Genomic DNA, 21236 nt, shown 5'->3' with positions numbered 1-21236 from the left:
ACTACACCAGCACTTTTCCTGGCTGAATGAGAAAGCGAACACAGCAGGTAGTTTTGTCAAAAGCACCTTGCATTTAAAATTAATCTAAAAGTTCATCTGCTTCGAACCTGGAGATCTGCATCTCTGCAGTCTTCCACATGGTGATCCTAAGCCTCCACACAACAAACACACGACCCCTTTTTGCTTTTCGCTTTATTTGGCAAAGCAGCACTGCATAAACTGTTCAGTGATTGGGACATAGCTTATGTTATATTCATGGAGTTAAATCCACATGTATCGTATCAGCAGTGAGCTATAAAACAACACAGAGCTTCAAGACTCTGTAATTGTTTTGGAAGGAAAAGGGAAAAACCATGTTCGTTATGTCCAACTTGAACAGCACAGTTTAATAAGAGCGGCCACCTCTGATATCTTTAATATATACAAATGCCTGGTTTTAAGGTAATAAAGCAGCTGATTGTATCTACTACATGCTAGTCTATGACACCACGCCAAAAGCTTGAAAAAGGAAGTTCAGCTCCTTTTAGTAGCATCTAGCAGACGTCTGAACACATAAAACCCGGTATTACTTACGTAGTGTCATAAGGTGCAGAGAAGCAGTTTTACCGAGGGACACGGGAGCGGAGGGAAGTGAGTGTTCAAGTACCCCCATCACAATTAGTGTTCACAAGCTATAGGTCTTTATCTGCGGTTTTGCAGAAATTCATTTCTTCAAACAGATTAAAGTAAAATAAAGGCATGTTAAACGAAACAGTGCCCACAAAACTTTCCACCATTTCTTTTTTTTTTTTATATCAGATTTGCCTTGAGCATCTAAAAAAATAAAACAAAAATAAAACAAACACCACGCTTTTCCATGCTGATAACAACAGTATAACGAAGTCCAAAACAAGCTGCAATGCTGTTGGTTTTCAAAAAGCTTTTAGAACTGGAGATGAGCAGTCCACTGTAACACTATGTTTGGGTCAAGATGATGTAGCTTTACAATTCATCCCTGCAGAAAGAAAACACACGCAGTTATGATTCCTCTTCCCTATGAATTCACTTTTTTTTTTTTTTTTAATATTGAATTAGATTACATGTAACGGCCAAACACAGCAGCAAAATGCCAGAAATCTCTTCAAGCATTTTAGCAAAAAGAAAACGCAAATCCCAGCAATCCCATAACCTCTCATACTACTATGTGACACGACATGAAATATGGGTGCCTCCCCTGTCTTGGACTCCCTGCAGCATCTGTGTCAATGAGGTTCATTTGTGTCAATGAGGTTCATTTGTGTCAATGAATATCTCCCACCTCCCAAAACAGAGGAGCTCAGAAGAGTTGCGTGGCTACCTGCGGCCCAAACGCTGTTGCGTGTTCACAAGAACCCAGGCCAATTCTCTAGACAGAGTGTTGGCAAAAAGCATCCTCAAGAGGTGCCAAAACGCAGGTTCAGCTGCAGCTGCACTCTCTGGGAAGCCAGGAACRTAATCTCACATCAGCGATTTAGAGCTTGCACCATCTAATTTATTATTTATCTGGGTAGCTCATGAAGGAGCTACATGCCAAGTCGGAATGACGTTAAGGCAAGCAGAGAAGAGCAGAGGGTTTTCTAAAACAACAGAGACTTACAAAGGAGAAAAAGAGTACATCAAAAAGTATCTCTAAAGCACTATGAGGACTCCAGAAAAATACAGGCATTTGCTCCTACAGGACATTTAAAACACACTGACACAGAGAACCCATATTCCAAGAGCGGAATTATGAGGCATTAGTGATTTAAATGTATCCCTGTAAACCCATGAACTGGAGTGCAGAGCGCCCACCCAGTGCGCAGGCYGTGCCCCATCCCACTGCACTGGTGGTTGGACAAGCTGAACCGGAGCGCTCGCCTTATTCCCAAGCACCAGCACCCCACAAACTGAACCGAGTTTGCAGCAGTTTTTCTTTTAGTAGATTCATCATCCTCGTTAGTGAAAGCAAACACTGCTTTAACCCAGAAAAACCTCACTAAGGTGGTTTTGGGTCTACTACGTAACAGTATTTCCAGCTATCATGCATCCCGAGTGCCACATGCACGCCAGCAAAAGCTTGGAGGTTAGCAGGACGTTGTCTTTCAGGAATCACACAGCACGGAATGACAGCATGCGGAGTGTTTAAAGAAAAGCTGAGAAGGTTGTTGAAGCCAGGGCTTAAATTACAAGTTTTCTGTTTAATGCAGCTGGAATGTGAAACAAGATTGGTGATAAATATTTGCATTCTTTGCACTTTGCATTGCCTTCTAATAGTGAGGACCTAAATGTAATAAAGCCTCGGAGTGTTGCTGCGTTTTGAGGAAGTCAAAGAGAGAAAACAAATCTTGACAGGATAAAGAGAAATCTGTTTCTAGCCAAATGTTTGGAAGTTCTCCACAGTTGCCTCCTTCACAGAGGATTTATTTCAAACAGATGAAAATAAACTAACAAAAGCTATTTTATGAAAATAAACTAACAACTGATGCTGGGCTTYGAGTGTGCCGCAGGTGAAGTGAGGACAGGAACCTCATTCATCCCCAATGCCCCCAGGAGCTGCACCACCAGTTCATATTTACGGCATGTAAACAGTGACTGCTGCTGCTTAGTCTCGTACGCCTTCTTCCTGATGTGATTTTCATCCTGAATCCCACCAAATCCATTTAAAAACTTTCTCACAGCTTTATAAAAAATGGCATTCTACTGTGATAAACAGTCCTGAATTCTTTAAACCAAACCTACATCCTCAAAAAAGAAAAAATCCTAAGGATATGAAAAATTCCACTTTTGTTCTGCAACTGTTAAACCTCACAATTCTACCCATCCACAAAATTTGGCAAGGCTTTTGCACTTAAGATATTTGAATATTTTTCTTTAGAAAAACTTTTTGTTCTTGGAATTCAAATGAGTAATAGACACTATGATGTCAAYGCTTTGTTGGTGTTTTATGTTAATTAAGCTGCTTCTGACAAAATGAGTAATGCTCCTCTAAACTCAAACATACCTCAATTCAGAAGTCACCGTCAAAATTAAGATTTTCCTATTCTGCTTATCTAAACATTGACTGTCCTTAAGGGGATCAGCTTCCATCAAGGACTTTTTMCCCTCACTCTTCACTAGTTGTTGAACCCAAGAGCAGCATGCCAGGCCACAACAACCCATGATATACGCCTCAAAACTAGGCAGTATTTCCTCCTCCTGTAACGAGGAGCTGATCTCACATGCACACTATTGGATTACACGTATTTGAAAGTTCGGCAAAGCCTGGGATAGTCAGAGCAGAGTCTCCCACYGGCTACCCAACGTAAAGGGTCTGCAGACTTACCCAGCCAGGGCAGCACCGACTCGTTGACATTAACTGTGATGGGATAGAGCAGAAGCTTCCTGCCCGGCCACAAAACCCACCGGCTCTCGACAGTAACCCTACCACGATAGCAGGACACCAMCCCGTCCTGCCAGTGTTAAAAGATTCATGTGCTACGAAGCTTATGAGCAGACTCCCACAGAGACTGCCATTCCCCTGACAGGATACGCTCTTGTCCTCTGGGAACACTGGGAAGAGCTAACAACTGGCACTTTTCTCCCCATTTCTGGCTATTCTTCCTCCGTCTTCACAGCACTTTCTCCACTCTGCCTCATGGCTCCTGCTTAGTAGGCAATACATGTAGCTCAAAATTGTTATTCTAAAACAATATTAAAAAGTTTGGCTTAGTAGGAGGGGACATAAGTATCAAGAACATGCCACAACTTTATGGGGGAAAACAACAAAAAATTAAGAAGGCATTTTAGGAATATGTCACTGCTCATTATTTAAAAAGAACACAAATAKCAAGAAGTTTCCAACAGAGGTAAGTCATGGCATTTATATACGTATGATCTCTGTCTTCTTGGTGGAAAGTTCAAATTAAGTATTTCAACAGTGTATAAAAGATTATATGTAATTTGCACTTTTTCATCCATTTCAGCTTTCTTGTCATTAGGCAGCATTTGACTTTCCCTTTTTGATATATTATTTATGAAAATATGCTATATGCTATCATTACTGATACTCCTAGGATCCAACTACCCTGTGAATTTGCAGCATTTACCCAATCAGCATTTCCATAGCCAATTATTTCTCCCTTCATAACCTTTAAGGTAAATAAAAATAGACCCAGTATTTACACCTGAAGCACTTTCATCTGGACAGGTGCTCTTCTAAAATATTTATTATGATGAATCATCAGATTGAAAAAGCTCAAATGACAAAATAGAACCTCTCTGCAACCTGCTACACATGTCACATCACACGCATACTTGTATGACATCAACTTGCCATTTAAGCTGAAGGACTTCTTGCAGAGATTTTTTTTCAGCCATGATAAATTAAAAATTTTAACCATAGTCTTAATTCTACATAGTCTAAGAGATTTGGGACTCAAAATTCCTGCTAATTTCAACTGAAATTAGMCAAGTAGTTCACTAGAGGTCTTTGAAGTATTAAATACAATTCTCTAAGGAGAAACATGTTGAAATATTTACTGATAAATGTATTTTTTCAAAAGGGTGTTTAATCACATTGTATGCAAAGATAAGTGGCATACAGTAACATCCCTCAACTATTTATAGGTTTTGTTCTATAAAGTAATGGTCACTATGAGTTTGTAATTGATCAACAAACATAAATTTAGCAAGACCTTTTTAAGTCATTTATACTAACTCAACGTTTTAAGTCAATTAAAATGTAATATGTTCATTGCTTTACACCATTTTTCTTAGGAAATAAAGCCAAGCTTTTCTTAGATGACTATTTTCTAATTAGCCTCTCCATTTAAGTTTTTAATAAAGTCCTGCAGAAAACTAAAGTCAAAGAGCTAGTGATTTACACAAGAACTGCTAATAMGGCAGCCACTAAGCTGTGTTCTCAATGGAGAAGCATGAGTGGTCTCACCTTCTCCCTGCACCTATTTCAGTAATAAACAGAATTAATAGCTGGGATGCTTAATGAGAAGTGATAAACATCCTTACCTGCATAACTGTGTAAATGCATAAAGGTGTAGTAAACTACTACTRTATCAGTGGTACAAAAATATATCTTTACTTCGTACCCCAGGGCTACCTGCAATCTAACTACACTATTGCAGCTAAATCAAATGCAGAAAAAAGTCACTAATTTTAAAAAAACACAAGAATATTCATAAGACTTTCAATATCAGCACATCACTAGTGAATACCCTATTTGAGATCCTTTCGTTCAGTTCAAATTTTCTTTTGCTCCAAGTTCCACCTCTGTACATACAAGAATGACGCAGAGTATCTGAAGGCAAATTTAACCTCGAGGACCACTTGGAGAATAAATATCATGCAATACAGCCAATACTAGAGATAAAGTGAGATTTTAAAAGTATGTTTAAAGCTACCTTAAATCTGTAATTCTGTATCTTATTCCATTTACTGTGCCAGATTGTGTTTTCATGTTGCCTGTGAAAAATTAATTTGAAAGCAGTTCTTTTCACCCATTTCTTTGAGAGGCTTTTAAGAGAGAGAGAGTGAGTCATGGAGATGATATTTAACCTGCTCCAGGCAGGAGAAAAGCTGCAGGAGGACGACACTTAATTTCTCTAACTCCCAGTAGTGGCTGGCAACAGCCTCACGCTTACACCGCTGTGCTGCTTTATACAGAGCACCTTGTGTCCTGCTATGGGATAGTACTAACTACTGCAACCTATGCATGGCCAAAGGAAAATTCAAGGAGCTTCCTCCTYGCAAACTGGAGGGTTTGCTAGCCTAGGAACACGCTGGCCGAGCCATTTTAAACCGTTCTGTGAAGCACCACCAACTCTTAAGGCAACAGAAGAGTTATGCCACTTACACTGCTAGTGGAGGTAGCAGTGTTAACTAGGAGGAAGATGTGGGAATCTTGCACGTGAGAATCTTGATCTCCCCTAAAAAGACAACTGCTCACACCCAGCTACTGAAATCCAATTAATTTTGCATTTACAGCAACTCTTTAATGTAGAAAGAAAAACAATCCGAAAATGTTTCCTCAGAGGGGTTGCTTGCTGATCTTCAATCACCGATCTGCAAACATTTTGAAAGTGCAGTCTAAGCAGTGCAGAAGGAACATCCTTCACCTCTCACTCTCGCATGGGCAGCAAGCGCTGCCTCAGGTGGCAGTTTCCTCACTTCTGGCTCAGAGATAACAAGATGAAATCYCTTGGACCTCAGGTTCTGGAGGTTCTGGACCTCAACCTTGAAAAGGCAATGGGAACCTTCTTCAGAGCATGGGAGGGTAACTTAAAAACAAACAAATGTTACAAGAACTGTAACATTTTAGAGCTGTCCTTAAGAGAGATCCCCAATCTGAAGCAGATTTAAATATATATTGGAAGGAAAAACCTCTATGGCACTGCAGTGACTGAAGTATCCCTTCTTGCTATTTATATTCTTCACTCACCTTCTCTGGTAGCACCGATATATACTCCTGCTACTAAATAAGCAATTCGGGAACTATCTTGAATAAGAATAGAAACTCAAAGGAAAATCTAAGGAGGAAGGTCCAAAGTCAATCTATTGCTCAACCTCCTGAATTGGTGCAGAAAAAGGAGTTCAAAATTTCATAGAGAAGAGCTGCAAAGGCCTCCCAATCCTAGTTCTAAATACTCAATACCACCAGTGGAGAGGAGTATTTGTGCACACTCCAGAAACCCCGCAACAGACAGTGTCTAGGAAACAGCAGCACCTGATGCTGTAAAGAGAAGAAGCGGAAACGAAAAAAAGTATAAAATCTCTCTGCACCAATAAGAAAGGCTCAGAAATAACACCTCTTTTTTCAAAGCACGCAGAGCAGCACTGTGATTTGAATGGGGTCCTCACGTTTGCCAGAGGAGGACACGGAGCGCGAGGCGTGGCTTGCACAGASGTGGGAAGGCCGGGAGAACCAGGCGGAGGGAATTCCTGGCACTACGCGAGGCAACGCGCCCATGTGCATCCCAGCCAGGAAACACCTGGGGCGCCAGCACCCAAAGCTGCCCAGGCTTTGGGTTAGGCAGCAACTCTAAGGAGCTAAACGTAATTTGTACGCAGCTGCTACGTGTAATCCACCAAGCACCAAAGTGAGTCTGCACTACTGCTCCTAGCTGAGACCTGCTTTATTTGTGCTTTTTATGTACATTCTCATAATTTAAACTTACCCACGCACACACCTCACTAATGCAGCTACCACATTCACAAGTTTCTTTCTGTCCAGGAAGCAAAAGGGGCCTGCTCCTTTTTTCACTTGCATACCAGTGCCTAGAATGGTTTAAGATGCCAGCAGGCTAYGCCTGTGCTATTGGCTATCCAGGTTAGCACACTGGAAGGTCTCCTACCTCTAAGAAAGCTCTTAGAGTTTGCTGTGCTGGAGAATACAAGTACGGCCCTTKTCATCAGAAACAGGTGATAGACTTTTATTAACATGTCAGAGAAAAATCTTCTGGGCACTGCTCAACAGCATCTGTTCTTTAAGAGGGAATTAACTTCTCCATATTTTGCTACTTGGTGGCCCAGGCAAAAGTACTCAGGAGACTACCTAAAACACCCCATTAAGATCTTAGAAAGACTCTTCTTCACTTGTAAAATTAAATAGATGTGTGTGTGTGTGTGTGTGTGTGTGTGTGTGTGTGTATATAAATATATGTGTGTATATGTGTGTGTGTGTATATATATATACACACATACACACAAAAAACGAGCTCTCAATTAACATGAACTTGCAGGACAAGACAACACTTACTCTGAAGCACTCTACCATAGGTACTGGGAAGGACAGTTTAAAGAGGTCAGGGAAGGGAAGTTCAGGTTTAGAAAACACTGTGCTCAAAAACAGCGAGTGAGAAACTTCCAATACAACAAAAGACTGCAGAGAACATGAGTCCAAAGGAGACAAAGTGCAACCCATGCAATATTTTTCTTCCACTTTTAATTTAACTTAAACTTAGCGTAACCTCCTTTTGGTGATGTAGGAATGCAGACTGAGTCACTTGTCATGGCATGGAAGAGCAGAAAGCAATGACAGCAGCAAAGGCAGGCCTGGCAGTCTATCTGCTTAAAATTCACACCCTTTCACCTTGCGTGTGTGTGGAAGAAGTAAGTGGAACAGAAAATCACTTCCACCTGGACCACTGCTTCTCTTTATCTGTTAAAGGCACATATATCACTCCCATCAGAGGCTTCATTTTGACACTGCCGTCTTCTAGCTTGTCATACTGTTCGAGCATCTGGTTTCCCCCCGCGGGGCCGACGGGTAGTATCAATCTTCCGCCGGGTTTTAACTGGTCTATGAGCTAGAACACAACACAGAAATTAGTGTAACCAGGCACGGCAGAAACACTGCCTGTAACGTTCATTGTATTCAGCGAATAGTTTTGCCACATTTTATCTGTGACTCTGCAGGACATAACTACTTCAATTGAAAAACGCAATGCAAACAACAGTAACACAACATTAAATAACTGATATTACAGAAAAAAATCACAGTAATTTCATATAATTACCAGAGATTTCAGATTTGTGACATTTAGTTTATTTATCTTTCAGGAATAAATAAGCTCAGTACCCAATAGCCCCTCATCCATTCTGTGGATGCAGTAGCATTTTATGAGACTAGTCTGTAATACTCAAATATGAGCAGCATAAAGTGACAACTAACAGAACATGTGAAGTAACTGCTTGGAAACTTTTTTTTTCTTTGAGGTTAAAGGAGCAGGAAGGTGTGAAAGAAATTTAAATTTCATAATTCAGTGTTGAATAAAGTGTCTTTAACTTTATTAAGCAAATCACTCAGTTTCATTGCAGTAATGCAGATGGTGAACAGACTATTTAAAAATCTATATTTATTTCCAAGGAAGTTATGAGGTCATGCAAGTCTTGCAAAGCAATGGGAAACCAAYTCCAACAAAACCAAAAGAACTGCACCAGGCACTTATCTTACCTAGGGCACTCCAGCTGTGCACATCTATCAAGTATTTTAACTAAAAATTTATATGTAACTAATGTAACTATAAAAGGAAATTTTTATAGGAAAAAAAAAGTTTCCAGAATCAGATACAGAAAACAAAGTCTTACTGCTTGGGGCACAACTGGTGCTGCAGCTCCTACGTGAATGGCATCATAGGGAGCTTCCTCTGCATACCCCATTCTTCCATCTCCCACTGCAAGAAAACACCTTTTTAACTTTTTCAAAAGATCAACACCTGATCTAGAGGTAAATATAAGGCTGTGCTCAAATTTCAACTAAAATTTTCACCTGTTGAGCTGTAGTAACATGATAAAAATAACCYTATAAAGTACAGTTATAAAATAATTTTAACATAAAAAACCTTCATACATATRCACACAAATAAACACACTTATAAAATAGATAAAAATACCACTGATAAAAAGCCTTGAATCCAGAAAGCAGAGTGTACAATGAAATTYCGTGGTGACACGTGGGCCATGCAGGAAGGACCTGAGCACCCCTGGCTCCTACCGTTCCAACGCAGGTGACTTGCCCTCATTGCCGTGTCTAAAACTAAGCTTCCCGTTGCAGAGCCGTTGCTCAGCCCAGCACTGCGCGACGGGCTCCGCGAGGCCGCTGTACACTTGCATACGGGTGTCCTGTGCTCCCCACGCGGCCCCGCTGCTCACGGAGGGTCTCACTGTCACTCGGGCAGCCCACAAGCCGTGGGGCTAGCGCTGAGGGCCATGTCGGGCCTGTGGCAGCAGCCCCAGAGAGCTGCTGGCCCCAGCGCGGGGCAGCCGCGTTACTGGGAGGGCGACGGACGCGGCTGGAGCTTTGCTTTGCTCAGCACGCGCAGTYGCTTGGGGTTTCCCTGCTCCAGGCTCAGCTTACACCGTTCAAAGRACACCACTACTGCCGCAGACTAAGGAAGATGCCAGGTGAATTAAATGAAGCTCCGAGTCCCTGGTAGCAGCTGAACACTGTCAATTTTTGCCTTTCAACAACTCACAAAGCAGGGAAAACACAAAGTGAGCGTGGCAGGTTTGGTTTGACCTCAGGGATACCGAAGGTCCCCTTGATGGCAATGACACACCAAAAAGCATCCACAAGCCTACAGGAACATCGGCAGCTCCTTGAAAGGATTAAATGCAGTGACTTTGCTATCTGTCAAGGACCCATGGTGACCTCCTACACCCAATGCTAAATGACTATGAACAGTCAGCATGTTTTCCTAGTTGCAAAAGAATCCTTTAAGGCTGATGGACATATTTCCTCATATAATCATGTCTAACCAATACAGGCTCCAACCAGGGGTCACAGGTGGAAGCTGCCAAGAACCACAGTACTGCAAGAGGACAGATGCTCACAGATTCTGAAGACTGAGGCACRCACTCTGAGACGCAGATGCACCTTGGCTCCTGTCCAGAGAGCCTGGCAAGATGCCTTCTGCACATGCTGTCACTGCTGYGGGTAGAAAGCACCTTAAAGATCCACATGGAGCCAGTGGTTCAAACCAGAGTCACTGTCTTCAGAATCAGTATCAAATAATCAGGATCCTTCACATGCACCATGCTATATGCATGCCCCCAAGGACAGCATGCTCGCTCCCTTTCAATATCCACAAATAAGTTCTCCTGGCTCTCCTGGCTATCAAATATATAGCCACTCACAACAGGGACATACTTTTAGCTGACCAGAGAATAATTTATTTTTTAAGCATGCATTCATTGTGGCACAAGAGTTATTCCATTATTCAGCATCCAAGGGAAACAGGAGGTCCTCCTCACATAAGAGAGTTTTGTGGCTTGCTTTTAAATCTAGAGCTGATCTGCTGATATCTAGACCGCTTTTTACTATTTTAAACTGCTGATAACGTACCAGAGTGTTCAGTGGCTCTGTGCCAAGCTGTTTCCCATAGGTAGCTGTGCCACCCAGCACGGGAAACTGCAATTCTTTGTTGTGGATGCCGGACCCGCATCACTTCTGGCTACGTCTGCATTAGTGAACAGAGCGGCACAATGGGGGCAGATCTGCAGGACAAAGCGGTTGGTGCTGACAACCTGCTGCTTCGCAGCACGTGCCTTTCAGCGTGTTTGCTCTGGCCTCGCTGTGACATCTCAAACCCCGCCGGTGGCTTCCCAAGCACACTGCAGCTTCCCCCAACACGGAGCAAATGTGTGCTCTCCAAGACCACTCTGTGATGAGAGCCAAAGGGTGCTAAATGGAAACGGCTGGAAGATGGACCTCAAAGCTCCTTCCCCTGTTCTGACAGGCATTTATGGTACACCTCAGGTGCAATGAAGCAATGGAGAACAATTCAAACATAACCTGTCAAAAAGCAGCGATTAACTTATCTTGCCTTAACTCACACAATTCCCCAACCCTGCTCACTGGATATTTTTGTTGTTTTATAGTTTTGACAGGATTCGAGCTCCACACGAAAGGACCCCTTGAATTCCACACAGTTGCAGTATTCTCCTGCTCCACCCAACTCACAAACCTGCTGTTCCTCCACCTCTGCTTTCTTCAGGCATCTCACAAGAAAACCCTCTGTGCAGAGCCCTTCTGCTACGCTGTCAAACAYAGTATAGGTGCTGGAATGCACTCTAGAACGCATTCCAGATTCCCCAAAGTGACCGAGTTTGATTTAGATGCATTTAGAAGCAAGTGTCCAAATTGCTCTTGCAAACAGCACCTGCAGAAACTGGACTCCCTGCTCCCCCTAGCAGTCCTAGCAGGATTTCTTTTTCAAGAAACTATCAGTCACACAGAATCCATCATCGGGAACACGTTCAGTACACATGCTCAAGCATCAGTACTGATTCCTTTAGTTCAAAATGATTTACAGAGTTCCTCATTTATGAAAAAAAGGGACAAAAATGGGAAGAATTTGGATAAGAATCAAGCAGCACAAACCGTATCTTTTCCCAACATTTTTGGAAGAATAGTCCCCAAAGAATCCATAGCCCTTGAAGTTCCTTTAATAACCTAACCAAATAATAATCATGCTAATGCTTTCCATCTGCCAGCTTTCCATCTTTCAAGAAAATACAAGGTTTTTCTTTTAAATGGGCATGATTTAGAACAGTTTGCTGTTTTTAGATAATTTTAGCATAATTTCCTCTCAAAAACTTTGATTTAAACCTGCTTGATACCAATTAACCACTTCTCTGACATGAACATATGTTCATTTTAAAAACAAATAAGATAAATTCCAGCAATGCATTCTGCCAATCTAGTACTTTTTTCCGCTTTTGATTTTTTGCATGCAACTTTTCCAATTACTTCATCAGAAGCAGGAAGACTTTGGGAGAATGAGTGAATTTAAATGATACTACATTAATTCAAGGAAAATTGGAGGATCAAGCCCAGGTTTAGACAGCAAATAACATTCGCAGAGCTTCTACATGAAAAGCATGACACAGAAATATATTTCCTTGTTAAATAAGTATCTGTAATAGAATGATTACATATTCTTTAAAACCATTGGAAACCATATACTCGAAAGTGTGCACAGATGACATTTTTCACAGGCCTAAAGAGGACTTAGATTACTAAGTTTTCAACTGGTTCTTGTTTCATTGGTTGCACTTCTAAAATCAGAACTTTTAATCATATCTAAATTCCAGACATTTGCAGCCAGTTGCTAGAAAGAATATCAGTTTAACTCGTATATCAGAGGATATCAGAGTCTGATGCTCACCAATCAGTTTCACTCTTCCTGAAGACAGCAATGTAGGATCATCTTTTTTGACATTATTTATTGAGTCATCTACTAGTTCTTTGATATGATCAATTCCTACAACTTGTCCTTTGGGACCAACCTGGAATAAAAATATACAATTGAATAATTTCTGCTAGTTTTGGTTTATTTATAGAATAAGTATTTTCATCTCCTGAACCCATATGTCTCAAATAAGAACAAAAACTCTTAAGTGATACTGTGTTTTCCCAATGTCATTAAAGCTACAGTTTAGAATCAGACATTCTGACTGCTAGAAGCAACATATATTTGAAGTACATCATACAGTTTCATAAATACTTGCTATAGCCATATTTTATGAAGTGAATCAGTTAACTCACACTACTAGTAGAGATTTCCATTCTCAGSTTTTAGAAGGTAAATTCTATCACACATATTTGTATTGCCCCCAATAGAGAGCGAAACCTTTAAGGACAAAGATTAGGACTAATCTCCTTTCACACTGTGTAAACTTACTTAAAGATTAAGGTTTTTCTAGAGTTGACCTTACTTTAAAGACAATAGTAAGTCCTGCATTTTCTTCTACATTATCTCAAAGGTCCTACCCTTTCAGAAGCAAGGCCACCAGTTAACAGCAAGGGAATAAGCAATTTCATCTCTTACATTCAYGAATCTACTTTCAGATTTATGATTCTCTTCCACAGGAAGAGTGGAACTTTTGAGAGCTCAAAACTGACAATGGTCACAAAATAMTGAGGGAATGGGATAAGAAGAGTTGGGGAAGTGGTCTCACAAAAGGCATATATTTTAAGGAAAAAAAAAAAAAACATTGGAACCAAAACTCTTCTGTTAGAGGCATTTCTTCTGGAATTGTCTCTCTATTCTAGAGAAGCCATTCCAGTTTTGGAAAGAGGTGAAAAAAGAACCAAATTCCCCCAAATCTGACTGCCTTTAACAAGATCCAGTTCAAAGAAAACAATGCCAGACTGTCTCTCAGCAGTCCAGGCTTTCATACAACCCTGTAGTTAAACAGCCACTACTGCATTTATTGGTTATGCTTCTTCATCTTACATTCTAACCCTGCAAAAGCTTGTAAAACTAATAGCTGTTACCAGTATCATGGGGATTTTTTTTCCTGTTTCATTACGGACAAAATCTATGGTCAAAATCTATGTCCAAAACAAGAGAACAGCAACATTGGCTCTGTTTTCAGGTGGAACAAGGCGGCCTGACTCTTGCAGTAGAGCGTGTGACAGATGGCAGGTGATCGCTATGACAGCCCAGGTTCCTTCCCGGAGGGAGGCCTGGCAGGCGGCTTCATCAGAACTTGGCAAGAGACCAGGTGCCCCCCGGTCTGCAGCAAAGGGGAACTTCACCGAGTTGGAAATTCAGCAAAATGGGCACGACATGAACTGGCCTAATTTAAAGTATCGGAACTCCTAAAAATTTCAGCAGCATTTTTAGCAGTGCAGCCCATCTAGCTATTTCTGAATCCTTGGTCTAGACCATCTCCACCTATTGCCTGAGAACTTCAAGGCGTGTGTCATTAAGACAACAAACTGGTACAGCTTTCAAGAAAGCACACAAACTTAACTCTACCATATCATTTAAAAAACAACATCAACAACAAATCTTGAACATGCCTCACTAGTTTAAGTAGACATAAGACTTTCCCAGAAGATAGGATCACAATCAAAGCAGTAAAACAGCCAGGGCATCAATGTGCACTCTGGTGTGGCCCAGATGTTGGCTGTTCATTTAAGATCTCCAGCAGTCAGAGAAGTAACATTCACATTATTCAACCTCCCTAAGAAGCCCTCCAAGAYGACTGAATTTTGGTAGCAAAAGCCTTTAACAAAAGTTTGAAAGTTGTATGTTACATGAATGATGGCAATGTTAGAAAMAACTCCCCAGAAGGAGAGAACTGAGAGGGCAATAGCAAGCAACTTGTCCACAAGCATTCACCTGGATGGAAGCAGGTCCATATTACAAAGTAATAACAGAGCCAAGGCATTCATCCAACACTTCCCAGAAAGCCCGGGTCTGTAAGGCAGTGCCCAAGACACCACCAGGAAGAAAAAYGCAGCAGGATTTAAGAGGATCATTCATAGGATGATAAAAAGGCTGCTTAACCTCAAGCACACTGAGGGGAGGTTTCCTTTCCGTCAAAGTCCTGACTTCTCTGTAGAATTTTTTTAGCTTTTTAAAAACAGCTGTTCAAAAAGAAAAAAAGGACACAACTAAGTGGATCACATAACCTACCTAAAACGGTTATTCCTGGATGCATTTTTTTAATGGGAAAATAAAGAGAATTTTGAAAAAGTCTTTAACCTGTGTAGAATGGGAATTAAAATGCATACTACTAGCACTTTATAACTAACTCCAAGGTTAGAACAAAAATAATAGGTATAATATTAAATAAAAATGAYATTTTGGATTTCCATTAAGTTGCAGTTTAACTCATTTCACTTGAAATTTCTTTTAATACGGCAGTTAACAGCAATGAAGTACATTATCCTCTCCAAAACACCCTTACCTAATTCTTAAGCCAAAAATGACCTCTGATTCAATAGATTAGTGCCAGAAAATAACCAAATTTAAATAGTAAAAAGATATCATAGGAGAATTTATAACTCATCACCACATTCTCAATTTTCTCAGACAATAAAAAACTATCAAGCTTGCAGTTTAATGAAGGTCATTGGTAGCTATAAAGCAAAGATAAAATCCTGAAATGGAGAAGGGAAAACTGTTTGGTTATAGGCAACCACTGTGTAAATCTGTCTGACAGCCATCATAAAACCAACTCTTTCATATTTTGCCCCTTGATGTAAGACAGGGTGTAAGCACCAGGAAAGATACAAAGAGAATATGAATTAATGTTTAACTTAGAAAAGTTAAATTTGTATTGCATTGACCTTCCCACACTGCAGTAACAAGAAAAAAAAAAAGGGGGGGGGGTTTCTATATAAATTATTTATATACACACATACATAATTAACCCATGGAAACAGGATTCTCTTAAGCCTTGCTGAGCTCTCACCCCAGCAGAAAGACAAGACAATTGGTCATCATGAGAACATCCACCACCACACAAAATAAGGTAAAAACTGGGCTTAGGCAGGACAAACAGCTCCCAGGACAAACATCACCTTCCTTCAAAGTATAAAGCAGGCATTAAAAATAAAATTAAGGAAAAGCTTCCCATCTAGGCAGTTTCTTGACCACCACAGAATTTACTGGACTCTTCTACTTAAGCATCTAGTATCACCTAAGGTAAGACACTACCTGCACCAGAAAAATGTTTTATTCTCTACAAAATCTACTTTGGTCCACTATAAGAACCCCTCTTTTAATCTTTCATCTTTCAGAGTTGTACTGCAATTCAAACAGTAGTGCTGGTTGAGGGATGACACTCGGTTTCTCACCATTCGTGAAAAGCATGCCGTAAGGATTCCACTTCCAGATCCTACATCAAGTGCTTTGGCTCCTTCATGTAACTGATCAGAGAGAAGTTCAAGAGCATATGCATGCTGAGAGAGACACAGAGAGAGAGAGAAAGGAGGAGGAAAGAAAGAGAGAGAAAGAAAACTTTGTAATGTTTCCAGTTTGTTTTACCTGACACATGTTCATTTCTTCAATGTTTTCGAGCAAGAAGATTAGTGTAGAAAATTTCAGAATTACTTCTGACCACACACACACACACACACATTCAAAAAGTTAACTATATAACATATACTTGTTATTTCACCTACTCCAACCATGTATTCTAACTACTTGAGTTTCTGACACACTCTGACCTTAAATATAATTACTGGGGCAGATACCATAAAGCAATTCAACATTTCAAGTCTGGTAATTCTCACTATTCTGGTGGTATAGGGTCTGTAAATAATTTGGCATGTCATTATACTTTCCCACCATGATGTAACAAGAAAAAAATAAGTGTTTTTTTTTTTCCCCTTTGAAGATAAATTATTTATACACATACACAGTAATTAATCCATGGAAATCGGGCTGAAATGCGGTCCATATGCATTGGACACGCTGGCCTTGATGCTAGCTATAATGGAGGCAAGTTTGGAGGGCCAGAGAAGGGACTCTGTAGGTTAACTTCTTGCACTACCTGCACATTTGCTGAATCAAACAGTGACAAAAAATAAAGTTGTCTACTACAAAGGCAACAGCCCACAGGAGTCACACATGAGAGTATAGCAGTCTACAGACACACTTTGTAGGCAATTTTGCTTTCTTCTATAGAAGAAATCTATCAGTCTATATTGTAAACCAATACAAAACCTAAGTTTTTGTTGCACACTAAAACAATTGTTAATACTTAATGTTTTTCAGATGGCCACTGTCAAACCCTTAGGATTTAGGATTCCAGAGAAGGAATACAGAAATAATTAAASTATTTATTGTTTTAGCATTTGCTATAAAGGATATGTTTTCTTTTCGTTTCAATGCTTCATATAACATCAATGAAAAGCATCAAATAATTCAAAATTTAATGACTCGGCTTAAAGCTTAAGCTTTAAGCTTTGAAGACACAGCTTGTATGTATGTTATTGCTTAACCACAGTTGCATTATGCRTCTTTGTATCCTGGCATGCAGTTATTAACATTTTCATATAAAAAAATGTTTTTATTATAAATACTTAGGAATATCCAAATGCTAATAAAAAGTCAAAAGGAACACACTTTTACTAACAATTTAAACCATCCTTACTCTAAGGGTTTCTCACTTTGCAAACAATGCATGGACAAAACATATGCTTCTATTCATTCTTCATATCAAATAAAATAATCTTAAGAAAATGTATGTCTGTACTACATACATATATATATAGGAACTGAAATACYCCTTTAAGGCTTTATTTAGGGCTCAGTCATGAAGCCCTGATCACAAACCACTTGGCAAGAAACACATATCTCAGTGTGATATAATTTATTTTTCCTGTCCGAAAAATTAAGGACATCACACCAATAAAGCATTACAGAAATTACTGTTGTTCACTCCTGCACTCTTATCTTTTTACAACTTTGATACTAAACTGGGAAGAGTGCCCGATACCCCACAAGATGGGTATGATGGTCAGAGGGGAACCAACAGAGGGGTTGGAGAGCTGGGCAGAGAGGAACCTCATGAGGTTCAACAAGGACAAGTGCAGGGTCCTGCACCTGGGCAGGAATAATCCCAGGCACCAGCACGGATTAGGGGTTGACCTGCTGGAAAGCACCTCCACGGAGAGGGACCTGGGAGTCCTGGTTGACACCAAGTTAACCATGAGTCAGCAGTGTGCCCTCGTGGCCAAGAAGGCCAATGGGATCCTGGCTGCATCAGGAGGAGTGTTGCCAGCAGGTCAAGGGAGGGGATCCTGCCCCTCTGCTCAGCTCTGGTGAGGCCGCACCTGGAGTACTGGGGGCAGTTCTGGGCTCCCCAGGACAAGAGGGACGTGGAGCTTCTAGAAAGGGTCCAGCACAGGGCTACAAAAGAGATTAGGTGACTGGAGCTTCTCTCCTATAAAGGAAGGCTGAGAGAGCTCAGACTTTTGAGTGTGAAAGAGATCTTATTGATATACACAAATATCTTCAGGGAGGGTGTCAAAAGGATGGGACCAGACTCTTTTCACTGGTGCCCAGCAACAGGACAAGMGGCAATGGGCACAAAGTGAAACCCAGGAAGTTCCGCCTGAATGTGAGGAAAAGCTTCTTCACTGTGAGGGTGACAGCACTGGAACAGGCTGCCCAGAGAGGTTCCAGAGTCTCCTCCTCTGGACATATTCAAATCTTATCTGGATGTAATCCCATACAATGTGCTCCAGGTGACCCTGCTCAAGCAGGGAGCTTTAACCAGATGATCTCCAGAGGCTCCTTCCAATCTCACCCACTCTGTGAGTGAGGGTAATTTATATTGGAAGAACCTGTGGAAATCAGATGATCCTTTTTCAAAGCAGAACTTAAAATTGGCTGCTCAGATTCTTGTCCAGTGGACCACAGTATCTCTGTGGAACAGATTCTACAGTCTCTCTAGTAAACTTGTTTCAGCACTTGACCCCTGTCACTGTGAAAACCTTTTTTTTYCCCCAATATCGAATCAGAACATCCCGTGTTTAGTTTTTGGCCATTATCCCTCAATTCTATCACTGTTAGCCTACAAGAAAACTCTGGCTCGGTCTTCTTTGATTCCTCTCATTTGGTGGTTCTCATAAGCCTCCCTATTAAATAACATTTGATGAATTTGTTAGGAAAAATATTTTATTTTAGAAACATTTGGWTTTTTATAAAGTCACCTTCAGGAACCATGTAAATTTAAAGCTTACCATGTGTGGAGCACTGATTGTTGCTTGGAAACCTGCAAAACCAGGAAAACGAAGAACATATTGATACAATTTTCAGAGAGCGACCCTACTGCTTTTCCTGCTCTTGACTATAAAAAGCAAACCCTTCCTCACTACTGTCGTTCAGCACGCTGCACAAAAACATCAAGTAAAGGGGCATCACCTGCAAGTTGTGTGAGCTGGGCCATGGCACCTCTGAAACAGGCTGGGAAAGATCCTATTCTTGACCTCAGTTACAAGCTCCATTTTGGCACTATTCTTCCATAGTTTTGTCAAGAACATTCAGTTTAAAAGGGTAACAGTCCCCAAAACAAAGCATTTCCTTTTCCTATTCTATGCAAAACCTGGATTTGTTGGCTACAGATTGACACACAGGCCATTGTACGGCCTATAAATCCCCTGGTATGCTCTGTTTCCAAAGAGCATACATATACCCGAGAGAAAATGTGGAAGAGTATTCATCTGTGCTTACTTCTGTGGCAATATTTACAACTCTGTATATGTATCTTTGCACATCTTTGAACTATTCTATCCAAATAATAAAGCCAGAACATTTAATTCATTCTCCTGCCTTGCAAAGACAGAAGTAAGGACTTAGATGGAAAATAAGTGCCTATAAACAGATCATTTCCATTAAAAGAAAACCTTACTTTAAAATCTATTTTTATATAAAAACATCATGTAAAAGTTTTAGGATCTCCACACTGACCTCAGCTGAATCATTTTTGTAAAGAAACCAACCGTCTCGCAAGTAAACCAGCTAAAAGGGTAACGTAAGAATTTAAAAGTCAACTAACCCATCACACAACTTGCTTATGGTTAAAGAATAAACACATCTTTACACATATTAATACTGACTAATGAGCATCAATATGAATGTTCTTGATTTAGCCGAGTACATTACCTGTGCAGCATAACAAAYAGAAAATTTGTACTTGAATGTATTCAATGAACTGATAAAAAGAAAAACATGCTCTCAAAATTTAAAAATCAAACCAACATTCTTAATACCCAGATGACAAAGGAAGTCACTGGCACACTAATTAGGGGAGACAACCACTTTTGCAACATGGTCTTACCTATAGACTGAGGAGAATCCATATAAGGGTTGTACTTTGCATAGTGGCATCGGTCTGTAGCCAACATTACTTCAAATACCTTGTCTGATTTGATTATTCCATTTTCTAAAAAAGAAGAATAAATAAAATTGAAAACCTTCTTTTTCTTCTACAATGCTAAAAGCACGTGAGACACAGGAATACATTTCTAAAATGGAGAGAAATCATGTTACTTCATCCTTTTCAATACTCTAAACTCTACCATACCCAAATTTAGGCTTTGATCTAGTTCGAACAGTGCTTAAGCTGGTAAACCTGGAACAAGACTTTCCTGGCTGTTACAGATGTTTTTCTGAAAGATTAGARATCACTTTCAAAGCCCCATCCCCTAGGAAAACAACCAACCAAGCAGAAAACAAGAACTATGAACCTCACACCTTTTGTAGTCCTGAACACTAATTCAGTAAGAAACATATTAGTTTAAACTAAACAACAACCATGAGCTCTGTTCGTATTTCCAAGAAATTTGTTAGGAGACCAGTAATTGAGAAAGATATCTAAACAGTGTACAAGAGTAAAGCCACAGCATCCTTGCTTAGCATTTTATTTTCAAGTTTTTCTATTTTAAAGAAAGAATGAAAGAATGAAAGAATGAAAGAATGAAAGAATGAAAGAATGAAAGAAAGAAAGTTTCTTTTTAAAGAAACTCCTACAGAACCAGAATTCTTTTGCTGGAGAAGACTGAGGCCACAGAATATTCATATCAAAACACTTTGAATCTTTGTTCACTTTTCAAAATAAAATGTGAACGCATATGTGTGTAAAACATCAGAAACATAATGTAATGTAGTCATTTTTTCTAACTTTTGTTTATAGGTGTTTTAGTCATTTATGTATTAGTTATAAAGAAATAAGTAGCAGAAAATCTGGGAAAAAAAGAGAAAAGTCTAATAGTTTACATTAAAAAGAACAGTTTAATAACSAGAATTTCAGTAACAGAATGCTTTACTGAACTACTGATTTTAAACAAGGAGCATTTCTTTGGAAAAATGTCTTTTTTATTATTATTTTAATTTGGGCACTTGCAAACTGTAGCCCAAAATGCAGTATTATAAAAATCAGTTTTACAAATTTTTGTGAGATTGTCTCAACTGAAGTATGTTTTTGAACATACTACT

General features: G+C 40.0%; 1 protein-coding gene across 2 annotated transcripts; it reads right to left on the bottom strand.

Annotated features, from left to right (window-relative positions):
• Window positions 1-831: 831 nt before the first annotated feature.
• On the bottom strand, window positions 832-20178 carry PCMT1 (protein-L-isoaspartate (D-aspartate) O-methyltransferase). Of its 2 annotated transcripts, none has more exons than XM_026044386.1 (7): window positions 20080-20178; window positions 18983-19014; window positions 16088-16192; window positions 12660-12780; window positions 9079-9164; window positions 8081-8297; window positions 832-994 (listed from the first exon to the last, which is right to left on the bottom strand). In XM_026044386.1, exons 1-6 carry the CDS (start codon window positions 20144-20146, stop codon window positions 8118-8120), a joined length of 591 nt encoding a protein of 196 aa, XP_025900171.1. In that variant the 5' UTR covers window positions 20147-20178; the 3' UTR covers window positions 832-994; window positions 8081-8117. The 2 variants fall into 2 exon arrangements, with proteins under 2 accessions (XP_025900171.1, XP_025900170.1); XM_026044385.1 differs by having other exon boundaries at window positions 8128-8297.
• Between the last annotated feature and the right edge of the window lie 1058 nt (window positions 20179-21236).

Source organism: Nothoprocta perdicaria, unplaced genomic scaffold (genome assembly GCF_003342845.1).
Source record: "Nothoprocta perdicaria isolate Ctin4 unplaced genomic scaffold, notPer1 scaffold_36, whole genome shotgun sequence".
NCBI classification, from domain to species: domain Eukaryota; kingdom Metazoa; phylum Chordata; class Aves; order Tinamiformes; family Tinamidae; genus Nothoprocta; species Nothoprocta perdicaria.
The sequence above is the reverse complement of the archived record's forward strand: the minus strand, read 5'-3'. Positions and strand labels throughout refer to the sequence as shown.